The 19,571-nt window shown below is 43.2% G+C and overlaps 1 protein-coding gene across 2 annotated transcripts in view; it reads left to right on the forward strand.

The window, feature by feature from the left end:
- LOC145356832 (chemokine-like protein TAFA-5) overlaps positions 1–19,571 on the forward strand; it is a 324,795-nt gene that overhangs the window by 74,392 nt on the left and 230,832 nt on the right. For both annotated transcript variants that reach the window (XM_080209744.1, XM_080209745.1), the window contains exon 2: positions 8,374–8,523. In XM_080209744.1, the coding sequence (XP_080065870.1) occupies positions 8,374–8,523 (150 nt within the window). The remainder of the gene's footprint in view (positions 1–8,373; positions 8,524–19,571) is intronic.

Genomic DNA, 19,571 nt, shown 5'->3' on the forward strand with positions numbered 1-19,571 from the left:
GGTCATGGAGAAAATTGATCAGTCAATGCATCATGGTGGTTGAGAGTTGAAGGTTAGATAGTTAGCTAGTGTAAAAGTACAACTATAAATGACTAGCAGGAGAATTTTTCCAGGGGCAAATGCAGAAGGAAGAGTTTGAATGAGATAAGGGATGTGTGTGCTGGAATGAGATGGTCAAAAATGGTCTTCTCGGTGATGATGGCCATCAGAGTAAAGAGAGAAATGGTGAGCTTGAGTGATGGCTATTAGTATGAGTGGGAGGGTTGTGTAGAGGGGGAGAATAAGAAAGAGTAAAAAGCCATTGAATTAGAAAGACAGAAGGTTAGGTGAGTAGAAAATGAAATTAAAATCATGGAGAGTGAGAAGTCACTCTGTGCGACAAAGGAATGTCAAAAGGGGGGGAAGATATGTTGGAAAAATTGGGGGCCACAATCTTGCAACTGTGGTCGCAAATCCGAAATGGCTGTCAAATCTTGTGAGAGGCCCAAAACAGGATTTGTGCTGGTGAGATTTTGATTTTTAATCTTCCCTGCCACCCCTGATGATGCAATCAGGTTTCTTCCTGGACGTGAGCATGATTTGCATAGTTGATAGTAAATTTGCATCTAATTATAAGGCTTAATGCTGCTACTTCCACTCTCACTGCATTGTTCTGCCCAACTGGTGTGATGTCAGGCTGGCGGGAGTCGTACTGGTTTTCAAAAACAAAAACAGTCACATGACCTCACCAGGAGCGTATGGGCTCCCTGTCGGTGAGTGTCAGTGGCTGGGTAGCCCTGGCAATGCCTTTGGCACTTTGGAGTGTCCGAGTATTGTATTCTGGGGCTGTTGCCCTGATGCTTGAGGGGGTTGCCCTAATGCTTGCGGGGGGGTTTGGGGAGTCCACTGTGCCCATGAGGTGGGGAGAAGTTTATTCTCGGTGCAGATCAGGGCATCATATAAAGATGGTGGCCTGTTCTCCGAGGAGCCGGCCTTGCTGGCTCTATCACGCCAAGTCCTGCCCAGTGACGCAAATCACACTCCCTAGATTATTTGTGCACCGAGGCCAGAAAATCTGGAGTGAAAATTCAACTGTGCGTCTAGAGAGATATACGTTGGTTTTCAGTTGGAACCTGTAGCAGATTTTGGGAAAATTCTGCCCAGGGTGAGGTTTGGGGAACTGTAGTCAATGAGAAATCTTCAAAGAAAAAGGACTGAACTGATGTGTGGTGCCTGCAGGCGGAAAAAGTACCAAAGAAGTAAGAGGAGTGATGGTATTGTGGCTCATGGGTCACCATGACAACTTGGGAGCAACAGTGATGGAATAGGTGGAAAGCACAACTATGCAGGAAGAATTCTTCAATTAGAGAAGAGGTATGAGCCATGTTTCTGATTAAGATAGAATATCAGTGTAATCATTAGAGTAAGAAATGCCTTGCCCTCAAGTGAACAGACAACCTGCAAAGAAATGTGAAGGAGAGAGAACCAGCGATGCATGGGGTGAACAGGACAGGAAGGAGGTTGGCGAGGTTGACCATCTCTGGACAAGAAAATTGAATCATTCCAGTTGCTACTTAGTGACAAATGCCTCAACAAGTTATTTAGCATTTGACAAGAGTGGCACCAAGAGTCCCCAGACTTATTTAGAAGGTGTCCACTCACCTGATGAAGGAGCAGCGCTCCGAAAACTCGTGATTCCAGATAAAACTGTTGGACTTAACCTGGTGTTGTGAGACTTCTTATTTAGAATGGTCCCTAAGCTGAGACAGTGGTAGAAAAGTCTGAAGACCAAGGATGAATGGTACGTTGCAATGCGTGTGGGATTGGGGGGCACTAGTGGTGGAGTAATTGGGAGCTGGTGGTGCAAAGTACCTGAAGGAAAAGAAATGAGAAATGGAATGACTCAGGGCTTGGCTCCGGAGAAGCAGTCAAAATGTGCACAGAATTAGACAAATGGAATTTGGATTTCATCGGCATTGCAAAAATGGGAAGTGATGTGTTTGTAAATGAGAAAACAGAGAGAAAATATGAAATGATTCAACTGTATTGAAGCAGCTGAAAGCGTAATATGAACAATGTAGAAAGCTTGAATATATAGTGGGATGGCCATTGTAACATACTTTCAGATATTTTGACAAATAAAGTATATTTTTGCCAAAAAAAAGTGCCTTTTTAAATCATGGTGTAGGTGGTCTATACTCAGTCCCACATGAACTCTGTATATACCAGATCCTTATATTACAATTTCTATTGATCTCTATAGCAGTGTGGCAAGCTCCACATTTGCTGCTCAGGAGATACATGCACAAGTTGCACAAACAATATTGGATACTTGGGCAGGATAAAATCAATTTGTAGACAGCATGAATTCAACTTGGAGAGCCTATGAAGGCTCATGACCTTCAGATTGAGTAGATGTTGCGGAGTAACAGTAGATCCTGGAGCTGATTGGGGGGCAGAGGCACAGATGGTGATACTTTGAATTTCAGCGCATTGTTCCTTTGGAATTCAGATTTTTGTACTGCTTTAATCTTTTAAAATACAGCTATCGTGCTTTGAACAGACAACCTAATGCAAATGACAACCTAATGAAATATCTTGGATTGAACATTTTCTCCATGGGGAAGACCTCTGTGATGCAGCTGCCAATGGCTCCCTCATTGTCATTCATTTTCGCTTTTGGGTTAATTAGATGACTTGAGCCTGTATAAATAAGTTTAATAAATGTTTTACTCTTGATAAAAAGCAGCATTGACGACTAACATAATGCTTTCAGTTGGACTGCGTCCAGCCTTTGTATTTACTGCACACAGGTTGCACATTCCAGAATACAATTGCAGTGAAGTGTCCAATATTTTGTGCAACATATGCCTGCATTCAGGGAGATGTCACAGAAACTTCTCTCCATTTATTCTTCTTTAAATAAATATTTGAAAATCGAAAAGGAGTGACCAGCTCCAGCTTGTGTTGCGAGGCTGCGGAGTTTTCCTGGCAGTAGTTTAGCCCCTACCCTGTGGGGTGGAAATCTTAGTGGGCAGTGCTGGGGTACTGGCAGAGGTTGTTGCCATGGAGCTGGAGGTGCCGGGCAAGCTCGGACCCCACCCTCATTAGAAAACACACTTGTTTTGATTAAAATGTGTGATCAAATGAAATAACAATTAAATAATACACATATGATTACATGATACATGGACAATGTTGATTTATGACAGCTCTGGTTACTCTAATTGTAGAGCTACTGAGAATTGGATACCCTGTAACTATTCATTGAAAACCAGTTTAAGAATCCAGATCATTTCATAATCTCTGCTTCCCCTCCATTAACCAATCCTCTATTAATATTAATATTTTACCCTCCCCCTGCCAACTCCATGTACCTTTATCTTGCCTGGTATTTTATTTGAATGCCTTTTAGTCACAGCAGCAGGCAACTTTAAACAAGCTAAGTGCTTTTCACTTCCTCTTCTGTGTAAACATTGTGGTTAGGCACAATGGGGATACTTGAGATGCATTGAAGTGTAAAGATAAATGTAAATAAACACAGCTGACTGGAGGCTGAGTGGAAAACTATTAAGCTGTCAATCAAATGAGAGTTAAATGCATTGGACTTCAAGTGAATGGAAGCAAATGTTTTCAAAGCAGTGAAAGGTATTTCAAAGACTTTCTAGGAAGGTTCAGAGACTTCAAATAAAACCTGTATGAATAAAATGGGGCTGAGAAAACAGAGAAGGGAATCCCCCTGCCCCAAGTGAAAGTGATATCTTCTCTGTCAGAGGATTTCAAAGGGGTCTGCTCACACCAGCATCTTCTGACAGAGAGAAAAAGAAATCCATGATGCAGAATGGAGTTCTGTTGTGATTGAAAAGCTTGACAGGTGACCTGGGAGGCATGGAGAATAAAGTCACCAGGACACTTCAAAGTTCTCACAGATGACAGGCATGAATGCAAATATTGAGCAGAGAGCTGCCTGAAATCACCATGCCAGCGGTGATCTTCAGGTCTGCCAGGACTAGAAGGGGTGGTCCAGCCACAGAATCCCCATCCCAGGGGAGAGATCAGTGTCTTGCACCAAGCCCAAACTCATTCAAATTCCAGCACCCTTGGAGGTTCTTTCCATTGCAGCCTGGCAGCAGCAAAGGGCACATGGCCACTGGAGCCATCTCCTTGACCTCCTTTGGGATCCAGGGTGCAAAGCCAGGGTGTTAGTGCCAGGGGGCCCCAGTAGCACTTCCAAAGCATGGAGCCTGATTGGGAGGGGGTGCTGTGTTGGTGCCTGAGGGGAGAGGGGGACTCAATGGGAGTCAGAAGGGGGAGGAGGAGGGCTGAGTGGGTGTGTGGGGGTCTGATCGTGAAGGTGGCTGAGGGGAATGGTGCTGATGGGGATGTGAGGAGAGGCATAGGGAGGAGATTTGGGTCAGGTTTGGTCACTCTCATGTCTGCAGGGGTGGGAGTTGACCCATTATTCGAGTTGTGGGGGGGAGGATGCCCCTCTTTGAGGAAATACTCCCCTGGTCAGCGGGGCACGGGCAGGGGGGAGAAGGGGTTTACCATTTCAGTTTTTGAGTGGAAGGGGACCCGTCTACATCCACAGAGATATGGATGCCCTGATTTCTGAGTAGAGGGGCTGGCCGCGAGGATTGGGGGGATCTGTGAATTTGCATCCATCAGGAGGGGCAGACACTGCCAGTGTCAATGGGAAACACCTTGCTTTTCCCGCTGGCTTGGGCACTTAATGGTAATTGGGGCGAATTGAGCCCTAAGTGACAAAAGACTGAGTGGGACGGTGCCACAGGCAGTGGTTATAGGGTAAATACTGAAATAATAGGAAAGGAGTGAAAGGTAAAATTATGGGCAGTTGTTGCCCGAAAGCAAAAACAAGATTGAGACAGAAGTAAAAACAGAAAATGCTGCAAAAACCCAGCAAGCCTATCAGCGCCTGTGGAGAGAGAGTTAATGTTTCCATTCTGTATGACTTCTTCAGAGCTAAAGAAGGGAGAAAGGTAATGGGTTTTATACTGTTGAGCAGAGTGAGCACTGTGAGCAGGAGCTTACGCTTACACTTTTTTAATTTAGTCCACCTCATTTATCACGGCTTACAATGGTTTCCTCTACATTGCGGAGACTAAACGCAGACTTGCTGATAGCTTTCTGGAACAACATCTCTTAGGCTGCAAGTACGACCCTGACCTTCCTGTCGCCCACTATTTCAATTTACCATCTTGTGCTTGTGCACATATTCCTGTCCTGAGCCTGATACGAGCCCAATGCAGGAACAGCAACTCATCTTCTGATTTGACACTTTACTGTCTTCCGGGTTTAATGTTGAGTTTAGCAACTTCGGATCAGGAACTCTGTCCTCCAATTTGATTCTTTTCCCCCAACTCCCTTTCCCATGCAGGACCAGTCTGCAACTTGTCCTTGTGTTTGGCTTTCGAAGAACACTGACCCTTCTGCTGGTGACACAATCTGGTATCTCACCTTCACGCCATCATGAACATCTGCCTCAGTCTTCAATGTTATCATTACCACTTCCTTTGTCTGGTTTCCATAACATCTTTGTCAAACCTCTTCTGAGCTTGCACCATTCCTGAGCTTCTATTTTAGCCCACTCTCTCTGCAACAATATAAAACTTATCAGATTTCCACCTCACTCCAGCTCTGAAGATGTCATATGGAATTGAAACATTGAGAGTACGTTTGCCAGTCACGTCGCCATGGGAATCGTTGTGGGTGGGACAGACAATTTGACAGACCAACAAAAGATCTGTCGACCCCAGACAGGAGTTCCCATTCCAGGGATAGGTGAGGAGCATAAAAATCCCACTTGCTAACTCTGAACCTCTCTCCATAGACGCAGCTGAGTTTTCCCAACATTTTTTGTTTTTATTTCAAATTTCCAACAGTATTTTCCTTTTATTTAAAATTGTGACAGATGTAGGAAAGAAGAGGAAACAAAATGGCTGGGGTTTGGGGATGTGTACAAGGATCTGTGATCTGAACTTGTTGAACATTATGTTGGGTCCTGAAAGCTGTAAAGTGCCTAATCAGAAGATGAGACGCTGCTCCTCGAGCTTGTATTGGGCTTCACTGGAACACTGCAGTAGGCCAAAGGCAGAGGATACGATCTTACCAGCCGTTTATGCCTTGCTGCCACTGCAGTGAGCACGGAGATTTGGAGCTCAACCAAACAGAAAATCCCACTGGCGTGAAGGGCCAGAAGATTCCACCCAGAGATATCAGCGCGAGACTATGGTGGTGAATGGCAGGCCACAACAAACTCAAGGATTTCCATTAGTGCCTTGAAATGCTGTATGACATTAAAGGAGCGAAACAAACGCAAGTGGTTGGGGTTGTCAAAAAAAGGCCAAATTGAAACTCATTATCTGTCCTTACTAACGTGAAGGTTTTCAATTAAACGGGTTATTGCAGTCTTTGAAGAAATATCTTGTATGTTACTGATGTGGGCATCCAACTAAGTCTGAGGCAAAACTGTTATATTGATGCACTATCTGGGACAGAAGAGGGTAATAGTAAGATCGGGATTCATTTTTCAATCCCCAAATATTGAGAAATAAATTTGATGTATTGTTTTTGGAACAATTTGTTTGCCAAGTAACAGCTGTCATTGCTCACTCAATTTAACTCGAAACTGACATAATCCTAATTGGATCAGGCAGTACTATTTTCTGATGCATTCCCTTCTCACTGAGCTCTATGTTCACGCTGTTGCTTCTTTCCCCGAGGCGGCTGTTCTCAATCCGCATCTGCCATTGTCACCTTCCCTCAGGTCGTTGCTACCAAATTTGAGATTGTTGCTCCTCCACTGAGGCCAGTGCTCTTTTTAAGATTTACAGTTAACCCATTGCTGACCTCCATTCAAATAGAATTGCTGTGAAAAACATCCGGAATAACTGAAATAGCAACGTATCCAGCAGGCATAATGAGTAACATTTTAGGGACACAGATGAAACAAATTGTTTGATGTGAAAACATATTGGCTCTCTGGAGGGTAACTATCTTTACTTCCTGATGACTGGGATTATACTGTGCTGTTCAATGAACAATATTGAAAAAAAGATATGGGTCAGAAACGATGAAATTTTATCCAACCTTTTTTTTTGCCTTGCATTTGTGACTTGATTGTTTCTGTCAGTTACCTTCTTCATTTGTTAACGCTCTTTCAGATGTATATTGCATTCCACACGGACAAGTGGGAGCTGGGAAATGGGGCAGAGATCAATCTATTGGATGGACTCCTCTTGTACTATGTGCCATCTTCCAGTTGATCTTTCTCGGTCAGTTTGGCTGGCACACACAATATGTTCAAGCTCCAGTGAAATGTTGGAAATAGCAGTATGAGGAATGCAAGTGGAAATGGCTGTTCTTTGTGCAGAAAGTTATGATGTGCTTAGTGCACCTGTACAGAACGAATGATGAGGTTGCTCAGGAGACGCAGATGTTTCTGGGCAGATGACAAGTGATTGCTGAAAGGGAGATGGCTAATATTTTCACAGAAGTGGATTTTTAAGAGCTGGATTTTTAAGCATTTTCTTTGCTCAAACTTTTGTTGGCAGAACTTGATTGCTCCAATTAAAAGTCAGAATATAGGAATGTTATCGGGCATTCCTGTCCTGTGTTATTTTGAGGAGGAAGTGGTAAATGAAAGGAATGATGCCATGCAGGTTTGATTGTAGGCGGTGTTAGTCCAACCAAGCAGCCAAAGTCCCAGATACCCCTTCTGGCCTGAGCCAATTGGCTTAACCTAGGAAGTTCTGATGATGATTAGCATCTTCAGGATGCTAATCTGCTGATAAACTTTGATTAACTTCCTGAGGTGATTCCTGTTGCATTTGTCATTTGTGTGTTGTACACCGCATGAACTTATTAGACATCACTTCTGTATTATTCTCCCTGTATGGTAAATCTTGTTCCAGAATTCTCTCAATTCATCTCCATCCAGATCCTCTGCCTCTGCTTCTATTTCTGCCTACATCTGTGTGCTTATGGCTCCAGCTATCCTGTATTGTAGCTTTGTGTCTAGTTATGTTACATTTGTTCTTAATTTCCTGTTGCTAGCACTTGAAGAAAATTACAATTGACCCCTTTGCAATTGAAGCAAACTCTTTCAAACATTTTTTAAAATCAATTACAGAATCCCCAAACATTTAGACATAATTACAAACTTTCCTTTGTCTTAATACTCCAGGTCGCAGGCCATCACATTAACTACAATTGGACTCTGAAAGAGAAAAGTCAATTTTCAATTCTATTGTTGAATATTTATGATTTGTCTCCCTCTAGCATGACAAATTTTTCAGCTTAAGTCAGTTTATTGGGAGGAGCTGAGGGTTAAAATACCTAACATTGATTCCTGTGTTGTATGCTTCGTTCTAGGTCAGCTGGCTGTGGGCACATGTGAAATAGTTACCTTGGACAGAGATAGTAGTCAACCACGGAGAACAATAGCCAGACAAACAGCACGATGTGCCTGTAGGAGAGGACAGATTGCTGGCACAACGAGGGCCAAGCCAGCTTGCGTGGATGGTAAGTGACAGTGAGCTAGAAAAATAAATGGCTGGCTGGCTATGATTACATTATACATACAATTGCTGAATATTATTGTAGTCTGTTAATTTAATATTAGCTACTAAATACTTTGTGTTGAAATTTCTGGGTTTGAGAAACGTTGCAGGGCAGGAATTACAAATTACGGGGGGACAGTGCCCCATTGTCTTGCATATTGTCTGCCTTCACACCATGCCAAAGCAGCCTGGCTTATTGAAGACTAATATTAAGCATGTTAATTTTTTGTAGCATCAGCATTTTAATTTCGCATTTAGTTTTTGTACTAAAATGTTTGTAATCATACGACAGCCACAAAACCCCTTTTATCAGAAGCCTGAAATAATCAGACTTTTAGACTCAAAATGTTGGGGCTTTATCTAATTTATTCCTTGCTGCTTTCCATGTGGCTTGAGGACTGATAGCTTGTGGCTCAGCGCCTAACTGCAGTACATCAGTAAGTACAGCACCCTGGATGTACATCACTGAGCAGGCTATTCTGGATATGGTATTGTGTCATGAACAGGCTATTCTAGATACAGTACTGAAAACGAGCATGCTATTCTAGATATAATGTGTAATGAGCAGGCTATTCTAGATATGGTATTATGTAATGAACAGGCTATTCTAGATATAATATTGTGTAATGAACTGGCAATTCTGGATATGGTATTGTGTAATGAGCATGCTATTCTAGGTATGGTATTGTGTAATGAACTGGCTATTCTAGATATGGTATTGTGTAATGAACAGGCTATTCTAGATATGCTATCATGTAATGAGCTGGCTACTCTAAATATGGTATTGTGTAATGAGCAGGCTATTCTGGAATTGGTATTGTGTAATGAGCTGGGATTAATTAATGGCCTCAGTGTTAAGGATTCTCGAGGGAAGAGTGATCATAGTATGATAGAATAAAAAATTCATTTTGAGGATGAGAAACTGGAGTCCCATACTTGCATTTTGGAGTTAAACAAAGTTAATTAAGGATGTGGAGGCTTTGGAGAAGGTGCAGAGGAGGTTTACCAGGATGTTGCCTGGTATGGAGGGGAGGTCCTATGAGGAGAGACTGAGGGATTTGGGGTTGTTTTCGCTGGAAAGAAGGCGGCTAAGAGGGGATCTTATTGAAACATATAAGATGATTAGAAGTTTAGATAGGGTGGACAGTGATAGCCTTTTTCCTCGGATGGAGAAAGCTAGCACGAGGGGGCATGGCTTTAAATTAAGGGGGGGTAGTTATAGGACGGATGTCAGGGGTAGGTTCTTTACCCAGAGGGTGGTGAGGGATTGGAATGCCCTGCCTGCTGCGGTTGTAAATGCGCCTAGTTTGGGGGCGTTTAAGAGATCCGTGGATAGGTTTATGGATGAAAAGGGATTGGTTTAGGTTAGAGGGTCATTGTTTTTTTAACTGGTCGGCGCAACATCGTGGGCCGAAGGGCCTGTTCTGCGCTGTAATGTTCTATGTTCTATGTTCTATGTAATTACAGATGCATGAGGACAGTCTTAGCCCTAGTGGACTGGGCAGGGAGGCTAAAAGGTAGGACAACTGATGAGCAATGGCAGTTGTTTAAGGAGATTTTCCCCAACTAAAAATACTCCAAAGAGGAGGAAAAAAGCAGGAGGTTAAAGACATAAGTTTTCACAATAGAGGACACTTGAACCATCCCAATAGTAACAGGTAATGTAGAGGTTATAGAAAGGGAGGAATTGAAAACAATCTTCATCAAGAGTGAAATAGTACTCAACAAACCATTGAGATTGAAGGCAAACAAGTCCCTAGGGATTGATGGCCTATATCCTAGGGTATTAAAGGAAGTGGCAATTGTGATAGTGGATCCATTGGTTATAATATTCCAAATTTCCCTGGATGTGGGAAAGGTTCCATTGGACTGGAAACATTCTAATGTATATCCTTATTCAAAAAAAAGGAGGCAGAAAGTAGGAAAATATCAACTACTTAGATTAACTCCATTTTGGGAAATTGTTAGAAGCCATTATGAAGGAAATGATAACAGGACATTTGAAAATCAACTTTAATCCATGAGAGTCAGCATGGTTTTATGAAGGGTAAATCATATTTGACTAATTTGCTATGTCACAAGCAAGTGGATATTGGGGATCCTGTAGAGTGTGTCAGGACTTCAGGAAGGCACTTGATAAGGTACCGCATAGAAGAGTAATACGGAAGGTAAGATCACATGGAATTAGGAATAATTTATTAGCTTGGATAAATGACTGTCTAACTGACAGAATATGCCCTGTTTGTGAACACAACTCTTCACTCACCTGATGAAGGAGCAGTGCTCTGAAAGCTTGTGCTGCCAAATGAATCTATTGGACTTTAACCTGATATTGTGAGACTTCTAACTGACAGAAGGCAGAGAGTTGACAGAGAATGTTTTTTCTGGGTGCAAGATGTAACTAGTGCGGTGCCTCTGGGTTTGGTCCTTGGGCCCCAACTGTTTACAGTCTATATTAATGACACAGGGATAGAAGACTCTATAGCGAAATTTGCAGATAACATGAAAGTAGGTGGGATAGTAAATTGCAATGAGGAAATAATAAATTTGCAAATGGACAGACAGACTAGTTGAGTGGGCCAAAATGTGGTAAATGGGGTTTGACGTGGATAGTGTAAGGTTATCCATTTTGGTCAGAAAAATGGAAATGCAATTTATAACTTAAATGGAGAGAGACTTTTCAGGGTGCTTCAGTGCAGAGGGATCTGGATGTCCTCATGCATGAATCACAGAAAACTTGTATGCAGGTACAGCAGGCAGTAAGGAAAGCAAATGGAATTTTGGCATTTATAGTGAAAGGAATAGAGTGTAAAGTAAGGAAGTGTTGCTGCAATTATATAAGGCATTGATGAGAACACACCTGGAACACAATGTACAGTGTTGGTCCTCTTATTTGAGGAAGAATGTAGTGGTGTTAGAGGCAGTTCAGAGGAGGTTCATGAGATTGATTCCAGAGATTAGGGGTTTGTCTTATGAAGAGAGATTGAGCAGTTTAGGCCTATACTCTCTAGAGTTTAGAAGAATGAGAGGAGATTTAATTGAGGTTTATATGATGATAAACGATAGTAACAAAGTAGACGTAGAGTAGATGCTTCCACTTGTGGGGCAATCTGGAACAAGAGGGCATAGTTTTTGGATGAGGGATAGCATATTTAAAACAGAGATAAGGATAAAGTACTTCTCTCAGAGGGAATTCACTACCCCAGAATGCAGTGGATGCTGGGACATTGAGTAAATTTAAAGAAGAAATAGACAGTATTTTAATTTGTAATGGGTTGAAAGGTTATGGGGAATGGGGAGGAAATTGGGGCTGGGACTGAGATGAGATCAATCATGATTGTATTGAATGGCGGAGCAGGCTCGAGGTGTTGAATTGCCTACTCCAGTTCCTAGTTGTTAGGTTCTTAAGTTCATTCCTCTGACAATTAGTTCCTAGCTCTTCATCAATAACAAATATCCTTCTAACCGTTGCAAGGAACATTAACTGAAGGGCATCAAGCAACTCTTAGCTCCTTACCTGGAGCCATTTTAATGGATTATTCAATATTTAAAGTTTAGCTGAACCAGTTATAGATGTCAATCCTCCATTTGCAACACACAAGGGCAGAATCTCTCCTTTCTCAGTAATGGAAAATGGGTAGTATCATGATAGACCCCCAACACTCAATTCTATTAATATCATTGAAACTAAATATTCAGCCAGGAGTATAATGGGTGGCCGATATTTTCCATCTCCCATCACCATCAGACACAAATTCTCTAACCTATTATGGTAGCAGAATGATTAGCACTGCTGCCTCACAGTGACCTGGCTTCAATTCCAGCCTCAGGTCACTGTCTGTGTGGAGTTTGCACATTCACCCTGTGTCTGCGTGTGTTTCCTCCGGGTGCTCCAGTTTCCTCCCACAGTCCAAAGATGTGTGGGTTAGGTTGATTGGTCATGCTAAATTAATCGTAGTGTCGGGGGATTAGCAGGGCAAATATGAGGGGTTACATGAATAAGTCCTGGGTGAGATTGTGGTTGGTGCAGACTCGATGGGCCAAAAAGCCCCCTTCTGCACTCCTTCTATGATCCTATGATTGTATGTTATAGAGTTAATGAGTTACCTATTCTATACAAATCAGGAAGTTAGAAATCACATTCTTCGTTAATACAATAATGATAACACCACAGTATTTCAATACTAACGTTAAAAACTACCCAAGAAATTTGAACAGATGTTATTAGTAAACCTGTGGTGTAGATTTACTGCCATTTCTGACTGCTAACTCGCACTGTGAAATGCTTTCCCACGCTCAGTGCATTTATGTGATGTTAGTTCTTTAGCTGTTGTTGACAGGGTTACGGAGGCCGAGAGTTACACAACACTGTTGTGAAAGTGTACTATAGTTCAGCTGCAAAAAATGGGCCATTCTCAGAATCACAACCTTTTTGCAAAGAATGCAGTTTGTGTTAGTCAGTTAAATACACAGATTAATTGAAGCTGGAAACTGTCCCTCACACAGTGCTAATCAGCTGTTTTCTCACTAAATACTGTACTTCCAAAAACTCAACTTCCTCATCAAAAAATGCTGGAAAACAGAATAGACACAAAAATAGGAGTTAGCAACCCTTTCTGGGAGTTTGTCTTAAAATATTCTCTGTCTGCACCTCTCACTGCCTTTCAGAAACCTCCACCACATCCAATACCCACTCTACACTTTTCCCACATTCAGCTCCCTCTCCCACATCCAGTTCCCTCTCCCACATCCAGCTCCCTATCCAATATCCCACTCCCCTCCACCCCTCTCCCACATTCCACTCCCCCATCCACCCCTCTCCCAGGTCCCACTCCCTCTCCACCCCTTTCCCACATCCCATTCCCTCTCCACCCCTTTCCCACATTTTGTTCACTGGATTAGGTTGAATCTGCATATGTTTCATTGTGACTTCTTATCTTATCAGAAGGCTCTTTGGCTGCTTATTTTTGCTGACCATTGGTTTAGAGATTTTTTGGGGAGATGCTGAAACTGGACTAGGTCCTTTTCACTGCTGACGTGGCGATAATGGCCTTTGGAGTGATGATACTGAAATACGCAACCAAATTCTCCAATCACCTGACTGTATGAAATCCAATCATTCAAACTCTGGATTGAAGTGACCTTCCTTTCAGTGGATTCCCCTTTAACATCTGTAATACTATAGATGGAATTTTACCGGCATGTCCACCCTCGTTTTGTACGATCCCACCCAAAGCCAACAGAGAATGCTGTTCTCCGAGCCTTGTCTGCCCTCGGAATTGGGCGGGTGTGCCGGTAAAATTCCAGCCTATGTGTATAAGTGATGGGGATGTTGAAGGGCTCCAGGTGCTTAATGCTCATTGATGAACTTTAGCACCAGGTTTTTCATTTTGCCAGCTTCAAATGCATGTTTGAGGCTTTTTATGAAAGGTTCTCCCCAACCACCATTTTTGAGGCTAGAAGGCTTATCCATGAGGGTGGCACAGCTGCCTCATAGCACCAGGGACTCGGGTTCAATTCCGGCCTCGGGTCACTGTCTGTGTAGTGTTTGCACATTCTCCCCATGTCTGCGTGCGTTTGCTCCAGGTGATCCAGCTTCCTCCCACAGTTCAAAGGGTTAGATTGATTGGCCGTGCTAAGTTGCCCCTTAGTGTCAGGGAAATTAGTAGGGTAAATATGTGGAGCTATGTGGATAGGACCTGGATGGGATTGTTATCAGGGCAGGCTCAATGGGCCAAATGGCACTTCTGCACAGTAGCGATTCTATTCTATTTTATTTGTGGCAATACATAGAGCTGTTTACCTGTTCAGATTTGCATCAGCTCTATAGAACTGCTGTATTCTCTACCGGCTGAACTGTTTCACCTTTGGTCAGGCAGATATTCTGTGATTTTATATTGTATGGATAATTTTTCCAGGATTGACGGAGGCGATTTTCCCATCCTGCTGCACTGATCTTTTAGTACAATGGGCCAGGAGTTTCAAACACCCGCTGATTTGTGCAATTTGCGCTGGGTATCCAGTCCTGAGCGGTCTCTCAGTGCCAGATTTCTGATGCCATCAGCTCCATGCTGGAAATAGACTCGGAGCTGCATTAGATATTCACCTCCTAATTTAAATGTTATTTAAATGTAATTAGTGGACCTGGGACTGAAGTCCGCAACAACCCCCCAACCTAACCTCCACCGCCTAGCAGGATTATTTCACTCCAGTGGGGTTTACAGTAGCTCTCTACTTGCAGGGAGCTGGTGCCCTGACCCTGCTGGAGTGAAGCGGGGGGGGTGAAATTGGACCCCTCCCTAGAAGGTTGGGGAGCAGGGCCGTGCACCCTGGGTATTGATACCTTGGCTGTACTAGCTTGGACCCCGGCACTGCTCAAGGGGAGAAGTGCCAATGTCCAGGGGGCACCCCCTGCTACCCAACTCTCTGGGGGTGGGGGAGGGCCTGATTTCCCCACCCCCTTCACTCCAGTAGAGTTAGGCCGCCAGCATGGGGCAATGCCAAGGGAGTGCGGCCTAATGGGGCAATAGGTGGGTGTGAGGGGCCCTCACTGCCACTCTATAGTTGGGGTCAGTCAGGAAGGGAGGAAGGCCAGTGATCGGGGCTGGCCATTGAGCTGGGGAGGGGGAGGCAGCCTGCTAGGGGAGGTCAGGATTGCCAGCATGGGGTTCAGGGCAGCAGGGAGAGGAGTGTCGAGACTGTCAGTGGGGCAGAGAGAGACAAGGCTGAGCCCGGGCATGTTTGTGAGTCCAGCAATTGGGCCATGGGGGGGTTGAGAGAGCCAGTGTTGCTGGGTTGTGGAGCTGGCCAATAATCAGGAGGCCAACAGGCTGGGGCCACTGCGCATGCTGACAGATCGGCAAGTGTGCAGTGGCTGGCTCTGCACCATGCTGCCAGTTTCTCCAGTAGGAATCGGCCGTGCCCACTTATTTTAATGGAATTTACGCCAGAGAACTCAGCAGCACACAGAGTGTAGGAGATTCATTTTTAAACACCTGCTGAGAAAACCAACGGGATTTACTCCAGTTTTCACGCAAATTCAACACTTAGAATATTTTTAGAGAATCACCCCCCGCATGTTGTTGTCAATACCAATATTCACAAATTAATCTAGGACCTGCTCTTCGAACGATTAAGTTGTGTTGTGTGCATTCATCTATTTTGCATTTTTGCCATAACATATCATATGTCCATTGCCATATCAAAATTTTTTTACCAACATCTTTGAATTACAATTTTGAATTGCAGTTTGTATATTGGAAATATCAGAATTTTTTTTGCAATTTGAAGATAATTTTATTCTGCCACAGTTTAGAATAATGATACCTCTGGATTGTTTACATCTCTGCAATGCCTACCCATAACATTTACTGCATTGTTAGCAAAGGGAAAGCTATGTTGAAAAAACTATTTAGAGCCCTCGTCTAAAAATAGCAATCCTGCAATGTTAAAAAGATGCCTTAAACAAGAAAAAGCAATTGTCTTTAAAGGTCAACATTGCACTTATCTTCCTAATTACTTGCTGTTTCTGCATGTTAACATTTTGTGATTCATATATGGGGATAACAAGAAACCTCTGTACCACGTTCTGTGTTCCCCCTGCATTTTTGTAATATTTTGTTTTGCTATTCCTGCCAAAGTGCACAAGCTCATATTTTCCCATATTATACTCCATCTGCAATTTTTGTCCACTCCCTTAGCCTCTTTGGAGGCATTTGCCAGAATTTCACTGACATGCCTGCTTGAGGTTCATATGATGCCATCTGAAGCCAACGGGGAATGCCGTTCTCAAGCCTCGCCCACCCTGATTCCAGGACGGGCATGCCGGTATAATTCCAGCCATTGCGTCCTCCTCACTACTTACCGGTCTTTGGTTCGTCAGAAAACCTAGTCACAGTACACTCCCATCCCTTCAATCAGATCATTATTAATAATTGAGACCCCAGCACTGTTCTCTCTGGCATTCCAATAGTTACAATTTCTCAACCTGAAAATCACCCATTTACTTTAACTTGCTATTTCCTGTTAGTTATCCAATCCTTTATCTATGTTTATACATTACTCCCAACCCAATACCATGAGCTGTTCTTTCGGGCAGTAAACATTTATTTTGCACCTTAGCAAATGCCTTTCATAAATCTCAATAACCATTTATTGGTACCCCTTTCTTCACCCTGCTTGTTACATCCTCAAGTAAGTCCAATAAATTTGTCAAAACAATTATCCTTTCACAAAATAAATAATATTGCGGATGCTGGAATCTAAGACGATAACAGAAAACGCTGGAAAATCTCAGCAGGTCTGATGGCATCTGTGGGGAGAGAATAGAACTAGTGTTTCTAGTCTAGATGACCCTTTGTCAGACAGGCTTTTTGAAGCTAATTTTGTATTTATGCAAGAAAACAATGTTTGGGATTTTCTAAATCCGCTCGTCCCCAAATCCGGAAGATCCTGTCCGAGGTCAACAGACCTTTGCGTGGTCTGTGTCCCACCTACTATGATTCCCATGGCGGACAGGATAGGAAAATTCTGCCCAGTGTTTTTCTTGAATTCCATTTTCTGTTGCTGCAATCACAGGAATCTTAGATCCTCAAAATAACAGTGTTAAAATGCAGGTCAATATTTGCTCTACAGAGGATTAACTTGGTCCAGTATAGTCATGCGCAGTCGTGTGAGCTTCCAACCCAAGCTGGAGGCGGGTGCTTAATTCCCATAAATTCACTTGGAATATTGGCTAACATTGTGGCAACAAAAAGCCACAATTCAAATATTTCACATCGTCAGGGCATTGTTCATTTCTAATGAAAATTACGGAAACTACACAGGAATGCCTGAGATCGTTTCAATAAAAGATGGATGGATTCTTAGAACTCCTTACCAAAGACTTCCCAGATATTGATTCACTGGTTCTTGCTGACCTCTTCCCTTATTCTATTTGAAAAATGAAGAGGTTTTTTTTTAGGCACTTCCACCTCAGTTAGACCCAAAATTCATTGAAGAAATCCCTGCTGAACTTGTAGTCCTATTTTAATTAGATTTTATTGTGTGTTTATACTATGTAATTTGTTCCAAGAAAATACTTCTGTATTCAAAAAAAACACAGTTGGACATGAGGTTAATGTACTGTAGAGTATTTCGCCCAGGCAGGCTAAAACCCCATGGCTTCAATAGAAATAAATATCAAGAAGGATGCAAATAAAATAGGCTTCTGTTTCGCTGTTTGTCATTATTGTCAAAAAACGAAATTACCCGACTGGGCATGGAGTTGCTCCATCATCTGCCTTATTTCTCCTGCTCCTTCGACAAAACGTTATGGAGGATAGTTGGAAGGCAGTATTTGCTGAATGTGCTGGACATGGAAATGTATTGGATGCCCTGGAATCAAGGCAATGCTGAGAATGATGGAAGCTTTAATTGTAAATCTGCTGGGGACTTTATTTGACTGACTGGGCACGGTGGCACAGTGGTTAGCATTGCTGCCTCACAGCGCCAGGGACCCAGGTTCAATTCCAGTCCTGGTCACGTCTATGTGGAGTTTGCACGTTCTCCCCGTGTCTGCGTGGGTTTCTTCCGGGAACTCTGGTTTCCTCCCACAGTAAGTAGTCTCACGACACCAGGTTAAAGTCCAACAGGTTTATTTGGTAGCACAAGCCATAAGCTTTCAGAGCGCTGCCCCTTCATCAGGTGAGTGGGAGTTGTGTTCGTAAACAGGGCATACGTAGTTACAAAGTCAATTTACAAGATAATGTTTGGAATGAGAGTCATTACAGGTCATCAAGTCTTAAAGGTGATTGTTGAGCAGTGTTCATTCATCAATTGTTGTCGTGTCTGCATAGTCTCCCCAATGTACCACGCCTTGGGATATCCTTTCCTGCAACGTATCAGGTAGACAACGTTGGCCAAGTTGCAAGAATATGTAACGTGTACCTGGTGGATGGTTTTCTCATGTGAGATGTTAGCATTGGTGTCGATGATCCGGCATGTCTTGCTGAGATTGTTGTGGCAGGGTTGTGTGGTGTTGTGGTAACTGTTCTCCTGAAGAATGGGTAGTTTGTTGCGGACAATGGTCTGTTTGAGGTTGTTTGAAGGCAAGAAGTGGGTGTGTGGGATGGCCTTGACGAGATGTTTGTCTTCATCAATGACATGTTGAAGGCTCTGGAGAAGATGTCATAGCTTTGTCGCTTTGGGGAAGTACTGGATGACGAAGGGTACTCTGTCCGCCATGTCTCTAGTATGTCTTCTGAGGAGGTCGGTGTGGTTTTTCTCTGCGGCACACCAGAACTGTCGATTCACGAGTCGAACACCATATCCTGTTCAGCCTTCAGGAGAACAGTGACCACGACACCACACAACCCTGTAAGGTATACCAGATCATCGACATGGATGCCAACATCTCACATGAGAACAGCATCCAATAGGTACTCAGTACATACTCTTGCAACTCGGCCAACGTTGCCTACCTGATACACTGCAGGAAAGGATGTCCCAAGGCATGGTACATTGGGGAGACCATGCAGACACTACGACAATGGATGAATGAACACTGCTTGACAATCACCAGGCAGGAGTGTTCTCTTCCTGTTGAGGAACACTTCAGCAGTCAAGGACATTCAGCCTCTGATCTTCAGGTAAGTGTTCTCCAAGGTGGCCTTCATGACAATGCAGAATCGCTGAGCAGAGACTGATAGCCAAGTTCCGCACACATGAGGACAGCCTCAACCAGGATCTTGGGTTCACGTCACACTATCTTTAACCCCCACGACTTGCCTGAGTTTGCAAAATCTCTAACTGTCCTGGCTGGAGACAATACACATTTCTTTAACTTGTGCTTAACCCTCTCTCCACTCACATTGTCTGCACTTTTAAGACTTGATTACCTGTAAATCACATTTCAACCATTTTGTAAACTGAGCTTGTGTCTATATATGCCGTTTGTGAACACAACTCCCACTCACCTGATGAAGGGGCAGTGCTCCAAAAGATTGTGGCTTGTGCTACCAAATAAACCTG

The sequence above is a fragment of the Carcharhinus amblyrhynchos genome, chromosome 22 (genome assembly GCF_965287045.1).
Source record: "Carcharhinus amblyrhynchos chromosome 22, sCarAmb.v2.hapA, whole genome shotgun sequence".
NCBI lineage: Eukaryota > Metazoa > Chordata > Chondrichthyes > Carcharhiniformes > Carcharhinidae > Carcharhinus > Carcharhinus amblyrhynchos.